At 40.2% G+C, this 22,749-nt stretch overlaps 1 protein-coding gene across 2 annotated transcripts in view; it reads right to left on the bottom strand.

Annotated features, from left to right (window-relative positions):
- Positions 1 to 714: 714 nt before the first annotated feature.
- LCP1 (lymphocyte cytosolic protein 1) overlaps positions 715 to 22,749 on the bottom strand; it is a 32,204-nt gene continuing 10,169 nt past the window's right edge. For both annotated transcript variants that reach the window (XM_067292243.1, XM_013948306.2), the window contains 15 exons: positions 22,066 to 22,157; positions 19,772 to 19,923; positions 18,523 to 18,652; positions 16,817 to 16,949; positions 16,125 to 16,206; positions 13,972 to 14,137; positions 10,807 to 10,949; positions 8,371 to 8,466; positions 7,635 to 7,830; positions 6,093 to 6,171; positions 5,780 to 5,894; positions 4,789 to 4,922; positions 3,665 to 3,788; positions 3,206 to 3,330; positions 715 to 2,184 (listed from right to left, as the gene is read on the bottom strand). In XM_067292243.1, coding sequence (XP_067148344.1) covers positions 2,052 to 2,184; positions 3,206 to 3,330; positions 3,665 to 3,788; positions 4,789 to 4,922; positions 5,780 to 5,894; positions 6,093 to 6,171; positions 7,635 to 7,830; positions 8,371 to 8,466; positions 10,807 to 10,949; positions 13,972 to 14,137; positions 16,125 to 16,206; positions 16,817 to 16,949; positions 18,523 to 18,652; positions 19,772 to 19,923; positions 22,066 to 22,132 — 1,875 coding nt within the window. In that variant the 5' untranslated portion in view covers positions 22,133 to 22,157 and the 3' untranslated portion in view covers positions 715 to 2,051. The remainder of the gene's footprint in view (positions 2,185 to 3,205; positions 3,331 to 3,664; positions 3,789 to 4,788; positions 4,923 to 5,779; positions 5,895 to 6,092; positions 6,172 to 7,634; positions 7,831 to 8,370; positions 8,467 to 10,806; positions 10,950 to 13,971; positions 14,138 to 16,124; positions 16,207 to 16,816; positions 16,950 to 18,522; positions 18,653 to 19,771; positions 19,924 to 22,065; positions 22,158 to 22,749) is intronic.

The following is a 22,749-nucleotide window of genomic DNA, read 5'->3' as shown; positions in this document are numbered from 1 at the left end:
TCTCCTGTTTACCACCAGCTGGACTCCCAAGTCAGACAACATAAGGAAACATTAATACCTCATTTTCAGTGCCACCCCTTTTGCATGGCAACAGCAGGTCCTACATCCAGAAAGAGGATTAGCAGTGTAGGGGCCATCCCTCTGATATTTTCCCCTTAATGAGTAAAAGGTTGGGGTGACATCTGCTTCTTGTAACACCTTTTACAAACGTTCTCCTTCTCTGACAGCTATGAAAATATTGTGACCACATGGGGTGGATCTTAGGTCCCTATTTCTTTCCCAGTTTGTATTAAATAAGTATATAGGTCCATAAGAGAAATAAGGTAGCCTGATCTGATCAGGAGTAGGATCTGATCACTAGTACAGAAACCGGGTGGCACATTTTCATTACATAATATGTGAAGAAGAAAAGTTTGCAGGTAGAGGAGCAGCAGCAGTAGATGATGGGTAATGTGACAGATGAGGAAAATGGTACTGGATCAGCCCAGCCTGGTGACCTGTCTTCAGCAGTGGCTCAGAGTGGCATGTACAGAAACCACCTCAGAAATATTCTTCCCACTTCCGCAGTCTATGGTTTCAGTAACAATGTGTACAATAGGTCCTCAGCAAGCCCAGTGTGTTTGTTCTGAAATACATCCCTATCGCAGCTGTATGATACATACTTCCCCATTAGTATGTCCATTACTGAAAGCAAAGTCTGCATGTTTTGCTTTATAGAACATTTTATTTGGAGAAGCTTTTCACATCATTGGATATTGGTTCTTCATTAAGGCAATTCTGAAGGGGCTGGAGGGGAGGGAGGAGGGACACGGAGACCGTGTCAACGAGATTGCATTAAGGCAAAATTCCTTCCTTCTGCATTTCACCACAGTAGATTCCACATAATAGCCAGAACAGTAAATGACTCATACCAGAGAAGAGATTCAGTGCAAATATGTCCCACCAACTATCCACAAATGGGGCTAGATTCCTGACTGAGGTAAATTGACAGAGCCTTATTACTTGTAAAGCTATGTTGATTCGTCTCAGTATTCCGGCCCAGGTTCAGTGAAACATTCAGGTATGTGTTTCATTATGGGAAGCACATGTTTAAATGCCTTGCTGAATCAGGGCCATGGCCCTTTGAGTCCAAGTCTGTAAAGTTAACAGAGTTTAATTTTTATTCGGCACATAAATATGTCACTCTGCGTCCCTTTGGTTCACTTCTTATCTCTGTTTTATTATTGCTACTAACTGAGTATACCCCCTTAGTTTCGTTAACATGGTTTTCATTTCAAACATGCTTTGCAGTCTGCTTAAGTGTATTATGGCATAAAAATGAATTATCCTTTGGAGACCACTCCTTGCAAAGGTTCTAGAGCTAGGGTGTTCTTGGAGGACCAGGTTACAATATGTTTTTTTCAGTGAGGAGTAATGTATTCTGTGAATAATGCCAGTGACGGCAGAGGCATAACTTGCAGGGAAAGTTACTGCTCAGGTCACATACCAGCAACACAAAGCAGGCCCCAAACACTTTTCTGTTTCCACAAGAGTTTCCTAAGAGGATTCTACCATTCCAAAAATATAGTCACTAATACTTGCATTGGCTTGGGGAAACCCCTTCTGTAATCCCAGGTGCAAACTGAAGGAGAGTATGGCAGAAATACTACCAGAAGCATGAACACACTTTCAGGCAGAAGCAGTATGTAACATTTCATAATCCTAAAAGCTGCCTGTACCTTCCAGGATGAAGATTTCCAGGTAATCTTTGACAGATAACCTTGGTGTCCATTAATAAAAGGATATGTATAGGTTCTGGTGAAAACTTATTCAGGTATATGAAAGGGTTACATCTAGCAAAGTGGAAAATATGGCAAAGAAATGAAGCACGTATTGCTGTTCAAAACAAAACATTTCCTGGATACACATGTCAACTTTTATATGACCTGGAACCTTGTCTAACATGCTAAAAAGCATGAGTAACCTGCATATTTCCTTGATACAGAGAACAGCATCCAGTTTGAGGGAATCAAAAGGGTGAATACCAGCCATTGGTACAAGTCTTTTGTGCTTTAGACTTTCTTCATGCCTTTTCCCATAAGGCAAGCAAACACAGTCATGACCATTTTGGGTTTTACTTCAACCAGGTCTTCTGGAAGGGCGTATACTCTTGCTCCAATTTTTCTCGCCATAGAGATGGCATATCTGCATTGCAGGGGGGAGGGGAGGGGGGAAACAAAGAAATATATTAATGCAGTTGCACTCTGTTAAGTAGTTTTCACCTCTGTTAAGAAGTTTTCATGATCACTACCAAAGCAGGTTGGGAACTCTTCTACCAGTTCATCAAAATTAAGCTTGTCTATTGGAATATACAAACTGGGTTCATCAAGAACTACATTTCTAGTAAATGATACAGCATGTTCCCTGATGGTTAGAGCACTGATTATATGGGGCATGGGAGACTGCAAGTCAAAATCTAGTATGAAACACATTTAGTCTCCCATGCCCTGAAAGATTATCCTAACAACCCGCCATTCTGGTCTAGCTCCCTCTCAATCTCTGCTGCTCAAGCTTTGTAAATATACAAATTCACAAGGATGAAAAGGAGAAGGCAGATCCAACTGAATTACTATCATCCTCCTCCCCTTTGTAGTTGCCACACAGCAAGGAGAAGTTAAACTGATGATTAGACAGGGAGGTGACCTGTATAACTGTGACAGGAAAGGGAGATGCCCCCAGGACTGGCTCTCTGACAGGGAATTTTTTTGCACTCAGAAAAAAATCAATACTTCCATCCATCAAAACAGTTTTTCAGGCCTGAGTCCTGTCCTCCCCCTTCTCCCTTAAATACTTGTTTCACCTGTATGTGACCAAAGAGGTATGCCCATGACCTCTAATCACTGGTTTCTGCGGCTTTCTATGTTTGGCATTGTTCCCTGTCTCTGAAAGAATTTTAAATTTAATAATAGAAAATAGGAGCTTGTGAAGCCAAGTGGTTTTGAGCCCATCCAGGGAATTATAAAGCAGGAAATATAACATTATAAACTTCATTTCCACTGATAGCTTTTTATACTGCCTAACTCCTAGCCTATATACTTCTAACTTCAGAGATACTTCTCAGTTGAAGTTGTGTCAGACAAGAACAATAACGGAGCAGTTTCCAAAGACAGAGTTAGGCAAGCCTTAGCAGGTAGCCCGTGTTAATTGCCACTCGGTGTGAACGTACTTAGCATTATTAAGTTTCTCCTCATCATTCAGGTCCTCTGTTTTCAAGAGGTCATATTTGATTGATCCCGGTTGAATGGCATCAATGAGATCCAGGACAGGCATGCTGGTGCTGATTTTGCCATCCTACATAGGTGAAAAATATGGTTAGATGCAATAACAGGAAAACAGGTCTCCCAGAAAGCCAAAGGCTAGGCTCAAGAGCAGTAGGCAGCTCAGCCGAATACCATTTAGATCTTTACAGAGATCTTTTCATAATAAGCACCTTTCAACAAAATCTCTATATCTGGACATGCTCTTAAAAGGGAAGGAAAAATAATCCTGCTATGAAGTTAATTATATAATAATACAGTGTGTGAGTATGAACATATATATACATATGCACACACTGAATATAGCATACATACAAAAATACAGAGTAGGAGATTCCTAAGCAGAGACTCCTAATAAAAAAATGTACCTTGAAACTGGAGATGGTTGAATTCTTCCCAGCTGCAGTCAGTGTTTCATTTACCCAGTTGACAATGATTTCATCATTGACCTTCTCTCCACCACCAATGTCTTCAAGGATGTTCAGTGTGTACCTTAACAAGGAAGCCCAAACACCTGTGTCTGCTCAAATTCTGACACAACATCAGAACCACCCTGTATATGTGCGGCTTGACTTGGACAAACCCAACAGTCCTCTGCTACCTGATATCCGCCCCTGCCATACATACACATTATATATAAATTATATTGTAACATGTTATTTCATCTAATGGGTCTAATTCATTCCCAATTCTCTAAACTTTGTTTTGGTAGTGTCAAAAGCTTTTGACACTCAAAATCCCTAAAAGGTCCCAATTAGCGGATCTTAGTGTAAATGACTCATTCTCACAGTGTTTAAAAAATAATCACTAATTTGAAGGACAGAAGGGAATTGTTATGCTCATCTAAGATGACTTTCTGCATAAACACAAGCCTAGAATATTTTGCTTATATGACAGCAAACATCTTGGAAAGACATCCCATACTGATGGCAACTAATCACCACATCCCGAGGTTAATTATCTCCCTGATAAACCTATACCTTGCTTTTAGACTGAATTTAGTCTGTATTCACCTCCTAATCACTGGGTCTCTTTACACCTGATTATGAAGCTCTTAAAAACATGTGCACACACATAAACACACACACAAAATTACATTGAAGTGGGAAGAGCTACTCAGTTGCACCCACTCCACAGAGCAGATTACAGAACCCCTCACTTCTGCATCAGTTCATTTTTTCCAGTACATTCTCCCCATTTCCTGATACAGAGACCTTTCATCTTATTTTTATCTGTTCCACACAGTGAACACTTATTCATGCTATACAGATAGCAACAATAATAATCTTCTGCATGAACTGAATGTAATGGCCTTGCCCACAAGATAATGTACTTCATGATCGCATCTCTAACTAGGAGTGAGCAAAAGGTTACTCTGTCTTTGCATATATATACAAATAGATGAATGTAAAAGTCATAGCCTGTAGAACCTTCTCTACTATGCAAACTGAGTATACCAAAACACTCATAGGCTTGTGTTTGATTGTCATACCTTCTCATCAACTGCCAGATCAAGGCCAGTGTGAGTGTACGGTTTCCTTCATTCAGATCTTGCCCAGCAATTCCAACAAGCGAAAACTTGGCTTCATTCTTTCCCAGTTCCACTGCATAATTGCAGTTTTCCAGCTGTTAATGACAGGGTCAGTTAGTACGGTTCAAAACTATAAGGAAAAAAAATGCCTTTCAGGACATCCACTGTGACTTTAAATTCTTCGGAGCACTTAGCCCACATCCTCCAAATAGACCTGGGCAAATAGAGCTATCCTTTTGGGAGCTATGATAATACAGTTGTTTGACTACCAGAAGCCAGCTACAGGTTCCATCCCAAAAATACTATGATAAGAATCAACTGAGAAAGAAATTTAATAATTATCATCTGAAAAACAAAATACCCTGGAAAACATGAATCTACAGCTCATAGTTACTTCCAGCAACATGGCATTGCACTGAGACAAAAGATATTAGTATCAGTCAATATTTTAGGTCAGTCACCCTACCCTAACTGGACAGTATTATTCATCCAGATAGCTGTAAGAAAGCTGTGTATTTAGCAGCAATTCTGTGACCAGTTAATAAGGCACCTAGTCAAGAATGTTTAACATCACCGTCTTCATTCAATGTGGAGACGGTGATCCAGACAGCTGCAATTAATCTGATGCCATAGGACTCATGATGAAAATACATTATAATTCATGAATAAAGCAGTAGCAAAAGTGGTCTGCAAATAATTTTTTGAAATATTGATATGAAAGGTGTCAAGTCTTTTTATGTTACAAATATTGTTCACTTGTCAACAGAGCTAGTAAGTCGAATGTATTTCTCTTTTTCAGGGTGAAAAATTATTCACTGAGTAGACAAAAAAATCATTTGATCAGCTCTACTGGGGACTTGAGAGTGACACATGAATACCCACATTGCTATTTGAAATGATATAGACATCTTTTGAGGCAAGATATTATTGGAGCTATTCCAACTTTTTGTACCTTCTTCATGTTGCCACCCAGTTTAGCATATGGTGGTTTGTTCACTCTGTTCCAGTCTACTGGCACTTTGATCTTCTCATAGAGCTGGAAGATAACCAAGGCATCTGACAGGTCACTGAAAACAATAAAAGATGTATCATTGTCCAAAGAACCAAAGAAAGGAACCTAAGCCATTTGTAGAAGTAACTTAGTTTCCTAAAAAAATGAAAACATAGCATCTATTCTGATAGGGAACAGAAATTCTTCTGTGTTTTCTGTGAACAATGTGCTGGCTGTATTTTTCATCTGAAGGAAGCGTAATACCTCCTCTTACCTATATAAGTGATTTACACGTGGATTAACACCCAGGGAGTTCATCCAGTTTCTGAATGTCCTTTCTTCCCTTGTTTCACCTAAAACAACAGATATATCAATCAACAGGCCTGCAAAACACAACACTCCAGTAAAAAAGTGTCTTGTGATGAAACTATAACTCAGAATTTACAGTGCACTGAACCATAAGCAGAATGAGACACTGGTTGACAAGTGAAATAAGAGAGCACAGTGCAGCACGTAATATTTCTTCATGCCCTATATATTATAGTACTTAGATTGGCCTTGAAATATCTTCAAGAATACAAGACTAGGCTTTGCCCCAGTGTGAACAATTTCATTATGAGGTTTCCAAGAAACTTAAAAATAATTGAAAACATGGATTTACTCCAAGTGTCTCTTTGTAAGCATGGCCTACACTGAATAAATGCTAGACTGAACAGGGCACTTCCATTCATGTCAGCGTTTAAGTACATGCTCAGGTTTACTCTCATAACCAGTCCCATTGATCTCATGGACACTACCCATTTTCTTATTTTTAAGTACATGATTAAATACTTTGCTGATTCAAACTATAGAGCTCAGCCCCTTGTAAGATTAGCAGTCTTCAGATACCACTTTAACTGTTTCAGATAGTTCTTTATTTGCTGTAGTCAATAGCATAACCAATTTATTAGAAATATCACATGCAAAAACTAAGAATGGGCTGACTGTAATGAAGACTTCTTCTAAAATCATGCCACAACTATTGCTCAGTGAGAGGCAGACTCAGAAACAAGCTAAATGCTTTCAGTTCAGGTGTTTGTGGGTTAGCTCTGCACCAAAAAAATCTTTATATGTTAGCAAAAAAAGAAAAGTACATTTTTCTTCATGTTGCCCTGTTTAACAGCATCAGCTCTACAGAATCATGTCTCTGAAAATTACTAGTGTAAAACGTTTTCATCCAACAAGATGTTTAAGAAAGTTTAGAACAAGAGAAAGAAGAGATGCATTTTCCAGTGGTTATTCTATGAGTGAGAATGAATGCCAGTCATCAGGAATTACCACCTGCACAAGAACTGAAGTCACGCATGAGACTAGGCTGCAGTGACTCCAGATCTAGTGCTCAAGTCAGAACGAAGGACCTGAAGCTCAGCAAATGATCCATACAACAGTTGTCCTGACCCCAACCCAGAGCTAGCAGACAGAAGGTTTATGTAAAATCAGATTTTTAAATTATATTTTAAATTAATGGAATGTCAAAAAAACTGTAATTACCACTAGCAAGCACAGTCAATAGTGAATACCAGTTCAGAAATCCCACAAAAGTGTGTCCCAGGACACAAAACATTTTGATCTTTGAACATGTGCTATCCACAGAGAGGATACCTGAAACACCTGAAGCCACATGCAAGTAAAGAGCAGCCTCGCTTTCTCAAAACTATCTGTGATACCGGTACAGTTAATATATGTCTAAAGGAAGTAAGGTTAAGTCCTGAACTTAGAGCAGGGGATAGCTGTGAGACAGACAGACAGAAATACCCTTTACTTGTATTTTCCTTACCTTCAATGGAGCTCCAGTCAACGTCCTGGTTCTCTGGTTTGTGCAGGGCAGGGTATTTGTTAAACAAGTTGGCAATGAAGGCCAAGTTCAGCTTTGGGTTCCCGCGGACTACGTCTGTGGCCGTGACAAACTGCCGGCAGCCCAGCCTCTCCGCCTGCTGCAGCATGCACTCCGCTCGCTGAACGTCATCCTTCTCCTGAGCAGGCAGAAGAGAGGGCAAAAGCTGCCTCAGCCCCAGCGTGGGTGTGTGCTGGCCTCACCCCACAGTGGCACACGCACTGACCACGCCAGGTCTCTGCATGCGAGGGCTGTGGCTGCTAAAGCAGATCCTGCTAAATTTATAACAATTTCCTGCTTTTACAAACAACAGGCCAATGTTTTCAAATGGGCTTTGCCTACAATCAAGCCATTTCACCACAATTATTTTTAAGTTAAATCTCATATAATAGTGGAGAGGTTGAAGTAACTCACAATAAATGTATTTAGGTGTACTTGCTACATGGCAGTAGTTTATCTGTGAGGTTCACTGGCTGTTGAAGTTTCAGCAATGATAACTAATCTAACTTATGGAAAAATGCATCATTTAATTCTTCCAAAATTTCTGAAATACAAGATCAAATTGCAATGGTAAACAGGGTTTGCTTGTACTGGTATCACAGTGCATCTTAGTGCTGGCCAGCAATGCAAATAACAGACAGAAAATATCGACATTTACTCTAAACTTATCTCATCTTACCCTTAATCCTGACATGTCAATAGTAATAGCTGGAATGCCTTCTTCATCTCCCTTGGGGGCAACTTGGTTCAGCAAATGGTAATAAGCTCTTGAGTCCTGTGATAGACAGAGAAATTAAAGGAAGAAATATTACATCTAAAGCCCAGATTTTGCATCCCAGTGCTCCCCCTGAACAATGTGCATGCATGCTTCGTTTCTATTAAATCAACCGGTTGACAGCATAATTAAATTAATAAAACTGGAGCACTTAGCAATTTCCACTTTATGCTGTGTTTGCCAGATCTATTTCTTCCCTAAGCCAATACATTTATGCTACAGGACGCTCAAAGCACAAGACACAATGCTGTGTTACATTTACAAGAATGACAACAACCACAAAGAGAGAGTAGAATTGATTTAATACAAATATTAAATTAGAGATAAGAAAACTGATACCTTTATAATGCTGTAGAAGTCAGGCTGCTGAGCGTTTAATAAAAGAAAATGCAGAAGGAGAAAGCAGATTTAAAAGAAGCACCAGAACAGTTATGGAAGAGAAAGTAAAGTTTTCAAGGACAAAAGTTAAAACTGACAACAGTATCAGCATTTTTCAGGGAAAAGGGCAGGAGCAAGACATATTTAACATGTTGTGTCTTTAAACTTTTGTGAAATATAAGGTTGCTTCCATGTGTGAAAAATACTAATCTCACTTTTGAAATAGCTCAAAGAAGAACTGGAAGCTATGCTCTAGGAACCTGACTAAGTAATTTGGGTAATACTCTGCAAAACTGTAACAGCTTGCAGACCTATATTTCTTAATTTTATCCTTTCTTGTATGAGAAATACCATCTATTCACTGTATTTCTACTCAAATGATTCTTTATGTATCTGCATGCATTCTAGAAGATGGGTATTTATAATAGAAGTGAGGTGGAGAGACACACCTAATTGGAGAATGATGGCAAAGGCTGAAGTCTTGGAGAGAAATGTGTACCTTATTTTCCAGCTTTAAATATAGTAAGTGCCATTTATGTCTCGACTGCAGTTAGGATTTAATCAGTTGCATTATAGTCCTTTCAGGCAGCCTGGATATGGATACCAAAGGTGAGGAAGACTCCATTGCCTTCCCTTTCCATGTGTATTCTGTAGTCATCTTCATGCAGTGAACTGCATAGATTTTATTTAGTTCAATAAAAATTGTATTGTTGAATGTGACTCTCAGACTCTCCTGTTGTCTTCCCCTGGCAGTTTTTCTCTACGTCAGTTAAGTCATGGTAAATGACTCTCTGTGTGTCAGTCCTTGATGAAGCCTACATCCAGGCATTGCAGCAGTGGGATCTTTTTCCTTTGCTGTGCTAGAGAGCCGACAAGTTTGGCCCTGGCCATTGCGGTCAGCATGCCGGCCACCCCTGGGTCTGCCTTGCAGCCCGTGCTGGGAAACTCTCCACAGATGCACTCTGTACAGCCCTGAGATGCTGCCTGACCCCCACTTTTTCCTCATCCCCCCTGGTGAAACAGCCAGTACAGGCTGTCGCCTACACATCTTTGCTAGGAGGCATGAAAGGACTCTGCTGTCACCAGTGGCTCATATGGAGCCTTTCACATCCCAGATCACATCTAACCTACATTAACAGACTCTAATACAAAACTTGCTGAATTCAGGAGAAGGATCCCTGTCAAGTCCAGGGCCTCAGACTGCAGCTTTAGTGTCTGAAGCTCATTAGCATGTACCATTGAGGTTCAAATATTTCTATCTGAGAAGGATGAAGGTCTTAGAAAGCTGTGCTGAAACTTGCATATGCAAGCCCATGAATTCCAAGTACATGAAATGAAATGCATGGGCCACACAGCCCTAGCCCTGCAAGCATCTGCCCTTCTAGGCATATTCTGATGATTAGTCCCAGTGACTTAAAGCTTCCAGTTAAGTGCAAGCAGGGTTATAGCAAAGGTGGGGCCATAGGAGCACATACCTCTGGTGCTGCACTGAAGGCAACACCAAGCGGAAGAATTAGAAGAGCCCCATACTCTTGCCCTGCACCTAGGTTACATGTCTGGGTAGAGCCCAGCTTTTTCCAAATCAGACCTGGGTCTAGAGGCAGTAGGAAGAAACTGGATAAGTGCACAGAGGTGGGACATTTAGGAGAAAAGACAGCAACAAGGGCAGGGAACTGAAAACACAAAAGTGGAGTGCATATGCCCTCTCCAGAGCCAGCAGCCATTCCTTTCCCAAGCATTTGGCATGCTGGGCTGTCAATGAAGTCTAGGAGATCTGGAGGAGGAGAAATAGTGCTGAGTAGAAATATAGAGCCCACCAAAATGCTTTTGAGTACCCAACTACTGTTTTCAGGATGAGCGGCTCAGTTGCTTGAATTGTTTCAGTGCATATTCCCCATTTGGAGGACAGGGATTTAGGTGTGGAGCTACTATTTTGCTGTTGCTGGTCAGTGGATCTCATACCTTGATGTCTGAGCTGAAGTTGTTGACCTTGTTGCATCCTGCATTCTCCAGATGATAGTTTGCCCACCTCAGCAGCAGTTCCTCTGGGGACAACTTCATCAGATCCTCCAGACTCTCTCCTTCTCTCAGGAGAGCGATCAAAGCTATGCAAGGACAAAAGAAAAAATTAATAAATAAATTATAAATAAATGTCATGCACTGAGGTGCTTCCTTTTTCACTGTATTCTTCTTCAACAAATGACAGGACAAGAAGTGACAGGCACAAGTTGCAACACGGGAAATTCTGATTATATATTAGGAAAAAAATTTTCCTGCAAGGTCGGCCAACACTGGAACAAGTGCCCAGAGAGGCTGTGGAATCTCCCTCCGTGGAGACAGTCATGAGCAATGTGATCTGAGCTGACCCTACTTTGATTAGGACTTGGGCTAAATGACTTCCAGAGGCCCCTTCCAACCTAAACTATTCTACGGTTCTGACTCACAGAGCTTGACCTTGCAGAAGCTGGGGGTCACAGCAATGCCCTCATGTGCCAGAGAAGCTGAGGCAAAGGTACCATCTGATTTGATGCTCATGTTACTGATGTTGTAGAGATCCGTAGAGGAGGCTTTACAGCTATTTTCTCTCTTATGCATTTTGTCACCCTAGTTTCTAAAAGTGAATGGTGAAAGTATTGTCAAAATTCAAGCTGAGTTAGCCTGGCAGAGAGCAAACATCAAAAGGTTCTCATCAGTAAAAAGAGGACAAGGACGTTAGCAGTGGATCTAACAGTGAATCACATAGAAATGAAAGATAATGTCAACATTGTCTAAAAACTAACCGATTTCCTTGCCTCAGATTTTAATGAAAAGATGATGATGTTGAACACAGGCACAAAGATGGGAATGAAGGAAAGAACATGGACTTTCTGCAACTCAGGTGAAACAAATCTCCATGCCCATCACACTGAAACTGGATCCATACTGGAATTCTGAAGAACTTACACATGATTTCACAGGTTCATTAGCAAGTAAGGTTAACACATCTATCAGATTGGAGAAGACACCATACTTCTACAGAAAAATTAATGCAGTAGTTAACGTTCAAAAAAAGAGGACAAGGCAGGAAGGAAGAACTGCAACTACAGGATGCTAATCTGATCTCAAGTGCAGGAAAGGCTTTAGAATATGTTTTGAAAAGAACAACTAAAGATATGGAAGCTAATTGTTAATGTGAAAAAATGTACCACTGGTTCACAAAGGGAGATTATGCCACACTACCCTGATATTCTTCTGGTATCTTTTATCATTCCTTGAAAGAAGTATGATTTTGTACATAATGGAAACAGTAGAGATCTAATCTACCTGAACTTTTGCAAATAATTTGATACAATGCTATAGGGTCAAATTGAACCAGAAGGAGATAATAGAAACATTTTAAAGTTGACAAAGATTTTTTGAAGGGAACAATGTTAACACTGAGAGATGTAGGCTGGAAGAGAGATTTTCGTGAAGTTGATCATGGTTTGATTTTCAGACGAACCTTATTTCTTTTTTGTATTAATTATCTTGGCATAAATACTACGAATATACTAATGAAATTTGATGATGATATTCACTAGGTGGAACAGTCAATACAGAGGCCAATCAGGAAATCAGACAGGAAGTACTGGATGACACTCAGTAATAAAAATGGAGTGGAATTGAATAGTGCAAAGTACAAAGTCACTCCCTGGGGAATTAATATGAATATGTGCTATTAGCTAAAAGCTCATTATGAGGAACAGAGGATGAAAAAAATGTGAGTGTATTAGATGACTTCAGAGTGAATCTGAATCACCATGTGCTATGACTAGAGGAAAAACAAACATGATATTAGGGCAATCCAGGCATTTTCCATGGAGGTTGGGATGTATTACTGCCTTGGTTTCAGTTGCTCATGAGAGCTCTTTGGGAGTACAATGTCCCACATTCAAGAAAGAGGAATTTCACTTGGAAAAGCTGCAGAGGAGGGCTATTAAGATTATGAGGGAAAGACGGAACCTAAAAAGAAATCAGAATGACCTTGGCTTGTCTACCCTGACAAATTGAAGTCTGAGATGAGACATAAAGAAGAAAATTCCGTGAAGGAATGGGAACTGGGAACTCTGGAAACTGATACCTCTGGCTACCAGTAGGATAGAAATGTGCAAGGCGGGAAGCAATGAAGGATCCAGGTAATACCTGCAATGTACCTGGGGCAAAGAAATGTCACTGCTGACCAGGCAGACTATCCAGAGGAGGAGGGGACCAAGCAACAAAACAAGATGCAGTGTGGACTGCACACACACACTCACAGCCTCATGCTGAAGCTAGTTCATAGAGAATTTTGGCATTTGGAGTACTGTGTCCAGTTTGGGGCTCTCCAGTACAAGAAAGACATCAACAACCTGGAGCGAGTTCAGCAGAGGGACACCAACATGGTTGGTGGCCTGGAGCACATGATGTATGAGAAGAGGCTGAGAAAACTGGCTATGTTCATCCTGGATAAGAGTCTGAGAAAGGGAACTAACTTTTTTCTTCAACAGTTATAAGAAGGGATGGAGCCACGTTCTTCTCAGTCTTCTCAGTGAAAGGACGAGAAGCCATAGTCACAAGTTAGAGGAAGGGAAAATCTAACTAGATGTAAGAAAAAAAAATTTGCAGTGAGAGTGGTTGAGCACTGGAACAGGTTGCCTAGAGAGCCCTGGACAAGACCCTGAGCAACCTCATCTAACTTCGAGGCTGGTCCTGCTGTAAATAGATGATTGGATGGCTGGACCAGAGGACCTACAGAGGTCCCTTCCTGCCTGAATTTTTCTGTGATTCTATCATTCTAATTTCACAAAGAAAAGGGAGTTGCTTGGGACTGGTTTCACCAAAAGCAGGAAAAGGGCAAAGCTTCTTGAACACAACATAGACCCCAGATTTAGAAAGAATTCATTTTGTTCTGATCAAAGTGCCAAAGCACTAATATACCTGGGTGTCGACCATCATTCCTGACCTAATGTGCATGAAATTGGCCCTGCGCATAAAAGCAAGTGAAATGTGAGCAAAGCAGACAGGCAAGGGAGACTTGAATAAAAAATTGAATTAAGAATTAAAAAAAAAACCTCTATAAAGACAGTTCAGTGATAACAGCACAGTCCTGAAAACAAGTTCCGTACGTACCTTCATTCCTGCTAATTTCTATGTCAGCAAAGAGTCCAATTTTGATGACTTGCCATAAAAGACCCAAAACCAGATAAGGTTTCCCTTCTTTCAAGTCTTCAGCTCCAATGTTAACAACATGGCACCCAATGGCTGAGGCAGAGTTCAGGGCCAGGTTCAGATTTTCCTAGGGGAAAAAGAGAACTTCCTAATGATGCAAGAACTAGAGAGCTAAGAGGATGCAGAAAGGGAACGCAGATAAAGCTAGTGAAATCAGTGAGCACCTTCACCGTGAACGTCATGGCAGGTCTGCCTGAACAGATCTGCCTGGCTTTGAGCATTCAGAGCAAGGGAACTCAGAATCTTCTGGGACTACAGGTAAGTTGTGGGTCCCAAAGCAAAGACAGAAGCAACCTCTCTAGGTAAGACAAAAGGCTCGGGTGCCTGGCTTCACCATGTCACAAGGCATGGGAGCTCAGAGCATGTATTTACATCCACAGTGATGCTCTGGCACAGTCATGCTCTCAAAGCCAGGCTTTTCCTGTATCCACATTGCCAACACGCAAGCACACGCTCAAATGCAGCCTCAGCTTCAGCATGGGGCAAGCTCTCTTCCACTCAGGCTTGCCCAGAAGCGGGAATGAAGGAGCTACAACCCACTGGATATTCCACGCTTAGCTCTCCCTAAGCACTGTGCAAAAGCCCTAACACCTAATGTACAAATAGGTTACTAGTTGGCAATGTATACGAAAAGCTCATGGTCATAGGACTCAGTATGAAAAAAACATTGAATTTTTAACCTTGCAGTTTAGCCAAGGTGAGAATTGGACAGGCCTGGATGTTTTCTGCTTTGAACTTTGGAGCTTGAAGTCTTGGGTTGGGAGTGTTCTATGGAAGAAAAGGGATTCTGTAATTCATAGTGAAGGGCACAAAGAACATAATGCTACAGGAATGCTATGTTCCTTCACCGCTTCCTTCCCTTTTAAAATAAAGTGTATAAAGAAATCTGGCCCAAATGTTTGGAGTATTCAAGAAGGTGTCTTAGTAAACAGAGGACAAATAAAGCCAGCAAAGGAGCCTGGCAAATGCCATTTATCACACAGATCTGCAATTTTTCATGTGAATTTCACCACCGCTGGCATGACAGAAAGATTTGATTAGATACAAACTGCAGAGAGAGTCACAATGTAAATTCTCATAAGCTGAAAAAATTGGAGCGTTTCAAATTAATTACCTTTTCTCTACCAGACAGCTGTAAAAGGGTTAAGTTAAAGTGGAAGCTATATTGATCAAATCATGTCTATATCTGACAGGGATTGATCTGGGCTGCATCACTAAGCTATGCTGCTGACCAAAAGGATTAGAACTGAAAAATATTGTATACAGCATAAAAATCCAATTTAATGGCTTCTGAGCTTACTTGAGCCTGGCTAATGTTCCATCTAATCAGAGTAGCTGAGGGCTAAACTGGGTGAAGTTCATATCCATGCCATATATCTATTTATGTTTTATACCCAGATACATAGACACTGCTCATATAAAAATACCTCTCTACATACTGCTGTATGAGAAACAGAATAAACTTTAAATAGGTGAAAATTTGCTTTTTGGTCCAATTTTTAAATCATATACATGTGCACATAATAGAAATGAAGAAGGGATTCAGTATTCAAAGTGAAAAAGCACAAATTGTAAAAGACAGGCAAAAGCTGTGGTTCCATGTCAGACATGCTGCACACCACAGTATTTCCTGGATCACAGCTAATACTTCAGTGAGGGCATTGAACTGCAACACAGCAGGTGTGAATTCAAGTCTATGGCCATGCCACTGATTACCTGCATGATCCTAGGGTATTTTTCGATCTTCTCAGAGCTATTCCAACTAGAATTTGTCACCATATCCTCTAGTTGCTTTTGCATTCATATGGCATCTATCACAAAGGTATCTGAAGCTTTGAACTGGCAACTTTTATACATTGCTTTAAGCACACATCCAAACGCACTTTGTTTCAGCAGATTACTCTTATGTTTAAAAAGAAACACAAATATAAATCCTTACAATAGACAGTTTTGCCTTGTTGTGGTTGGGAGGACCATGATACCCCTAGTCTTTGCTCTAGTTATATCAAAGCAGCCTAAGTGGAAAAGCAAACAATCTTGTTACATTTTGGTACCTGTATTGTGAATGGGGTGAGTTTCTTTTTGTTGATTGTTCTCTCATCAATGGTATCTGGCACTGAAAAGTTGATCATCTTACTGGAAATAAAAGAAAATACAGCAGGAAATGCATTTCTTGCTATACTTGCACAAATACACTTAGAGCTTTTGTCACCACACTGTAGGACAAGTTATTTAAAGAGCTGGAGCATTTCTGCAGTGGATAGAAAGTCAAGGAATAACTACAGTCAGTCTCTTATCTTTTGCATATACACACACACCCATGCAATACTTTAGCAATTCTTTTGGGTTATATACTGAATGTACTATAAGCATGAGACCAAGAATACAGTAAGGGAAAGTGGTATGAGAAGTTCATTTTGCAGAAATTCACGTAAAAGCACTCACTATCTCATGCTGCTTTGTGTGAACCCTAAGAAGGACTTGAGCAAAAATAAAAACAAGTAACTTTTCAGAGCAAATCTCATTGGCTCCATCTCATTGCAAGGGCCGCAGGCAAAGAAAAACACTCACTTAAAATGGAAGAAGCTTTATATTTTTCAAGAGAAAAGGAGCAACAAAACTAGCATTATTAAGGGCCTGAATATGCAAAGATTCATGAGTTTAACTGTAAAGCAGCAGCTTCAATTTAGGCAGAGGTGTGAGTTTGTGCAGCTCTCCATTTATAAGAACTACGGGTATTATTTACCAAAGTACGATGCCATCACCAACTGCCTGGAAGAGATCATCTGTTTCTGGATTCATTGGTACCACATGTTTACAGTCAGGGTCTTTCTCAAGGGCTTTATTAATCCAGTTGACGAAAGCATACTTTTCTTCCTCTGTGAACACAACATCAAATCCATTAGTTTGCTGTGTAATACCTCTATCATTGTTTTACTTACAAAGGCAGAACTCATGGGGGAAAAGACTCTCCTAAATAGGATGACCAACCAACGAACCCCTACAGTGGAAGAAGACTCTGAGGAGACAGGCAAAGAGTATGTGCACAGGAAGCCCAAGGAAGACTGTATGGAGTGATTGACCTCAGCTGTTGCAAAGGGAGCTGAACTTCATCTCAACACAAAGGGAACCAGGGATTAGCCTTTGTTCTAGATAAACGTCTATATCAGCTGAGTGAATCAACCAGCTGTGTAACTGTTCCTCCCCAAGTCAATCAAAGGAATGCAAATATATGTCTTCTTGAGTTAACCAGACCAGCATGGGGGTGTACATGTGGCTTAGCCCAATATGCAGCATAAAAACGGAACAACGAACAGAAAGAACTTTAAAGAGAGCAACGGGCTTGAGCTGGTTTCAACCCATGTACCCAGCATCGTGTCGGTGAATATATAAAGACTGGTAATGAAATTCACATTTCTATTGTGATTCAGCTGCACCTTGCAATTGCTACATACTGCTAAGTGTAACTTGTACTTGCAATGTTATTTAAATGCATCGCTGTATCACTCTGCTAAATAAAAATCCTGTGTAACTTCAAATAAGTAAATCTGGTATTATACATTAAACCCTCCACATGTGGAACATCTAAAAGAACCTGGTCAGAGTGTATTGGACTCTGACAAGGAACATTCAGAGGGCAAAGGGCAGATGTTCCCTCTAGTCCAACAAGGCTGTAATGTGGCTATCCTGTGCCAGCAGCAGCCCACACCACCTCCAGTAACTCAGAGAAGATGTCCTCTATGCTTCTGGTAGGTGAGGATGCAATGTCCTCTGCTCCGTCCTTTCCAGGAGAGAGGCAATTCTCCACCTCCACCGCTGGAGAAGACAGCAGAGACTGGGAGCTCCTCACTGCAGAGCTGCTTCGGTGAGGCTGAAGAACCAAAAGAACCATGGCTGCTCCAAACCTTTGGCTCGGAGACACAACCTGAGAGAAAAGTTCTGGGGTGTCGTGCCTTCTTTAGCGAAAAGGTCAGGAACCATTTGGTTACAGGTGAGTTTACAGGAAAACTGTCAGAGAACTGGTAGTCTGTACTAGGAACTGGGCCAGCAGCAGTGGGGGATCCTTGCCTTGCCGTTCAGCAGGGAGAGCTGCGGGCCAGAGGCTGCCTCTGCCCTGCTGAGCCTTTGCTCTGCGGCCGTGCTGGGACAATTTTCTCCAGCAGGGTTACAACACTCCTCTGGTGATGGCAGCTAAGCCGGCTAAAGGTTTCTTCTGCAGACACAGGTCTGTCCACCTCAATAAATCGGCACACGCTACTTTTGGCAAAGATCCTGCTCTGATGTTTTGTCATCTTCACAACTCTGACTTGAATCAGCCTCGTCTGAGTGACTTCTACTGCTACTGAAGCTCATAAAGGCCCAAGCATCTAGCTTTGCACCAAGATAAGGTATAAATGATCTGTAAAAGAATATTTGTTCCTAGTTATGCCAGTATAAGACAGATGTACCTACCTGAATAAGAGTGTTGTGTGCCAGCACTGGACTGCTCTGAAGTCCCACCAATAGCACAGATCCCCTCCTTTTTATTGATTTGTTTTCGGAATGATTTAGCAACATCGTCGCTCTTCAGGCTTTGGAAAATCTTTCAAACACATGAGACAATTTTAAAATTTTAGAGGATTAAACCCAGCTAAAACTGTGAGCTCTTGGGCTGTGAGATATGCCTTCCTCTCTACTTTATATATTTTTTTTTCTGCGTAAAATCAGGGACCAACACATCTATCTGCCTTAGTAGAACAGAATCATACACAGTTTTTATATTTTCAAAGCAGTGAAAAAGGATCAGCTAAGTAACAGAAACATACATGGTGTGAAACCACAAAGCCATTGTGTGCAGGACGAGGGCCTCTGAAAGTTTCAGTTTGGAAAAAAAGCATGTAAAAATCTATTTCTCCATCCCAAGGGAAATTCCGCTATTTTATCAATTGCTTCTGTCCCACTTCTGAACAAAAAAAGAAAAAGCTTTTTAATAGAAGGAACGTTTCATAAAGTTTTCAGTTTCAGTCTGTTGAAATATGTTTGTAACCATCTAGCCAAAGCATTATACTTTTGCCAATTTATAACTGAAAATTTTCATCCCATTGTGTTAACAAAAACCAAAACATATTATGTCTGTTTGGTATACAGCTGCATTCCTGTAATTTGTCCCATTTAAATGCAGGATTTCTCATTTGGTTAACTCATGCTCTCATCTTCTCCAGAGAGTGGAGCTGCTTGGCTGAGCTATGTTCCCGTGAGACACTGTAATCATGCCACTCCTACAATGTGGCGACCACACTGAATATCCCAGGATGTGCTGCCTGGCCAGTAAACCTGGCTTAAAGGAAGGAATGGCCACATGAAGTACCTGAACTCCTGCAAAATTGTACTCAGAAGTACTTTTAGGATGATACTTTTTAATGCTGAACTGACTCAAAATAAGTTAATGACTTAGTTCATCAAACTACAGTCTTTTTGGTTTAGACAAAAATAGAATTAAAATTAAATCTCTGATTTCAGTTTTCTGAATGGATAAAGAAAAGGGGGTTGGGAAAACCAAATGTTTACCCACAGAAAAAGTCAGTTTTGTGGAAATGATATTCTCAGTCAAAGCGATGTTTTGAATTGAAAATTCCCAACTTATTCTGTATTTACAAGTTAGGCTTTTTTTCCTTCTGTATTTCTTTTTAGAGGTTATTCTCAGAAACAACATTTTACTTACTGAAATAAATTCATCAAAACTGATCCTGCCATCTCCTGTGGTTGTCAAATTCTGAATAAGTTCTCTGACTTTATATCCTGGGAGAGGGAGATTGGCTGCTTTCAACACATCTGTTAAATCATTAGTGTGGATGAAGCCATTCCCACTAATATCTGTAAAGATTAAAACAAACATTTAGATTCTATATCAGCCTAATGAAATTTTCTGCACACAAAAGCTGTTGTCTTTATTTTACCTTAGGAATTGTACATTCTGTATAAAGATTCGCTGACATTTACACCAAAAATTAGAATCACCATTAAACAAACAAAAAGTTCAGTGATGAATTTGCATGGTTTTAGACATATAGTATTACCTTAACAAAGCCATTTTTAGATGGATACAATTGAAATTTCAGGGTTTACATATACACAAATATGTATGTGATTTATAGAGAGATTATACTGTCTGTAGAAGAGCTAAAGAAAATTGAGTTGATATGATACTGAGTTACACCTTATACCTGCATATATTCATACATATAATTTGTGATTTTTGGCCTGTTATCTGCATCTAATATCATCAGAAAACATGTGCTTAGGTTTTGGGTATGCATATGGTTGTGCTTCAAGGCAAAAGCTGTATGTTTCTCTGGGATGGTGCTAACATGGCTAGTCCTGCTGAGCCTACTGCAAGATCCATTAGTGCCAGGGTAAGATTTTAATTTGAAGTGAAGATCACCACTGTGGTTTAAATAGTTCCTTCTTCTCTATTAGTTTGTGAAAATCCCCACAAATAAAAAAGGAAATTGACTGTCTAAAAGAAAAGCCCTGGAACCATGTATACACTAAATGCTAACAAATGTACAAAGTATGCAAATGGACTGAAAGACTGACAGTGGTTAGAGTGGAATACTCATATTTTCTCTGATCTCTTACAACGGTAGCAATCCTCCACGGCATTTTAACAAATGGTGGCAAATACACACTAGATCATGATTTTTCCAAAAGGTACCTCATATCTTATTGCCTTTCATTTCTCTGTGGATCTGGGGAGAGAAACTGTGCCTGTAGGTCTTTAGTATTGGTATTTTTGTTCCAGCAAACTATAGAACTCTAGATTTTTTAAAAATAAATGTTCAGTGTATCTAGGTTTGTTTTGATTTTCTTAAAGAGAACCTTTCCTTTATGTTTTAAAAGTAGAGTATTTGAATTGTGTGGAGAGTTTCTGTTGATCTATAAAAATATATGAAAATTTTATATTAATGTGTTTCTTGTCCTGCCTCTTGTTCTGCAGTCTTTTTTTCCCCAGCTCAGAGGCAGAGGGGAGTTCAAAGAACTGTGTGCTGATTTCCTGTGTGGTAAGTTGCAGATTGAGTCACTCATTTGCTGCATGCCGCAAAAAAGCCTAGGTTCTAATTCGTCTACATCAGTAGCATGGATGAATATATATTGCAAAGACCATCCTATCCATTTCTGAAATCACATAGCTGTAGGATCTGGACTTGGAGAGGGAAATGTCTGGGAAATGAATGAGGACTTCCTTCCAAAATTTGACCTGTCAGTGCATTGGATATGCTGGGCATGCACAATGACCAGATGTTTAAGATTGCCAGCTGGGACTGTTGTGTTCTCAGAAATCAAAAGATCATCACCTGAAGCAGTACAGACAGCTGATTAACACATAATCCAGAGTGACTGGCAGATCTGTTAATAAAAGTAAGTGAGCTGTGACAAACATGAGGACTTTTTCTTAGAATTGGGAAGACAGTGATGGATCAGCATGACTCTAAGGGAAACAAATCAGATGAAACCTTTAAAGGCTCAGAAAGAAAACACACATTTAAAAAATATCTAAATATTAAAAGGTCATAATAAAGAGATTACAAATTTTGTAGTCATTTGCACATTTGTCCACTCCTGGCTCTTCTTCTGCAGAAGTAGTATGCAATGTGTTGCGTTAAAATAAAAACCTGTTGCCTTCTAAATCATTTGCCAGGAATAAGAAGTACTAGGAAAATACTTTAATCTATTTCTGACATGGTTTTCTGTTGAGGTTTCCAAATTATTTCATAAAAGCTGTTACTCATTGCTCCACCATCTCTCTCCAGCAATAAGAGGCCATTGCTCTACAGCATGCTAATGTGGTTTAATTTAGAAGGTCTACAGTTGTAGGAAAATGACTTTCAGTGGTTTCCGTGACACAGCAGATTGGTGCTGAAGTAAGCTTCATTTTATCACAGCTGGTCAGTATAGAAGAAAATGGCCTGGTACAACTTCACACTCTGCAGTATCTTTCCTGTTTATTGTACTCACCAACTTTGCTGAAAGCCTCTCTTAACTCTACCATCTCTTCCTCTGAGAAGTGTGCTGCTGATGCCATTTTTACTTCTCTAAAAGTGACGGGTCTGCAAGAAGAAAGCACACATTTTTATTTGATACCTTTTGCTTTTTGCAGTCATAATGGAAAAGAGGCAATGTCGTTGCCTCAATCATTTCAAGAGGCATTTGGAATTAACAACAAGACTCAAAATCTTGGGATGGTTCTTCAGACCTGACAACCCAGTTCCTGCCTGCATCCAGAGATCTAGTGAAGGGCTCAATTTTTGAGTATATGAGACATAAAATCCATGTCAGTCCTGCTGTTTTGCCAGGCCCAACTCAAAATTCCAACAGGCTTTTATACTAATTTAATTGGAATTAAATCCTTCACCTGCTAAGTTTTGTTCCTCATGGAGAAGGCAGACAAAATTGTGCTAGTCATTGTAACTCCCACCTTGCAAACACAGTCCAGCATAGCTAAAGGTGCTCTTCAGGGAACATGGGTGAATGTACAACCTGCTGCCATGGAGAGACAGACGCTTAGGTGCCCCATTAGCAATGTGCAGCATATACTCTCAGAACCAATTTCTGTCTTGCCGTTCACAAAACATATTTCTTTAGTTTAGGATAAAGTGGCAGAAAAGTGGCAGGTCTTTCTTCTGTCTGTTTCCTGAGCTC

This window comes from Apteryx mantelli, chromosome 1 (genome assembly GCF_036417845.1).
Source record: "Apteryx mantelli isolate bAptMan1 chromosome 1, bAptMan1.hap1, whole genome shotgun sequence".
Classification (NCBI taxonomy): domain Eukaryota; kingdom Metazoa; phylum Chordata; class Aves; order Apterygiformes; family Apterygidae; genus Apteryx; species Apteryx mantelli.
This window is presented reverse-complemented; position numbering and strand designations above follow the sequence as displayed.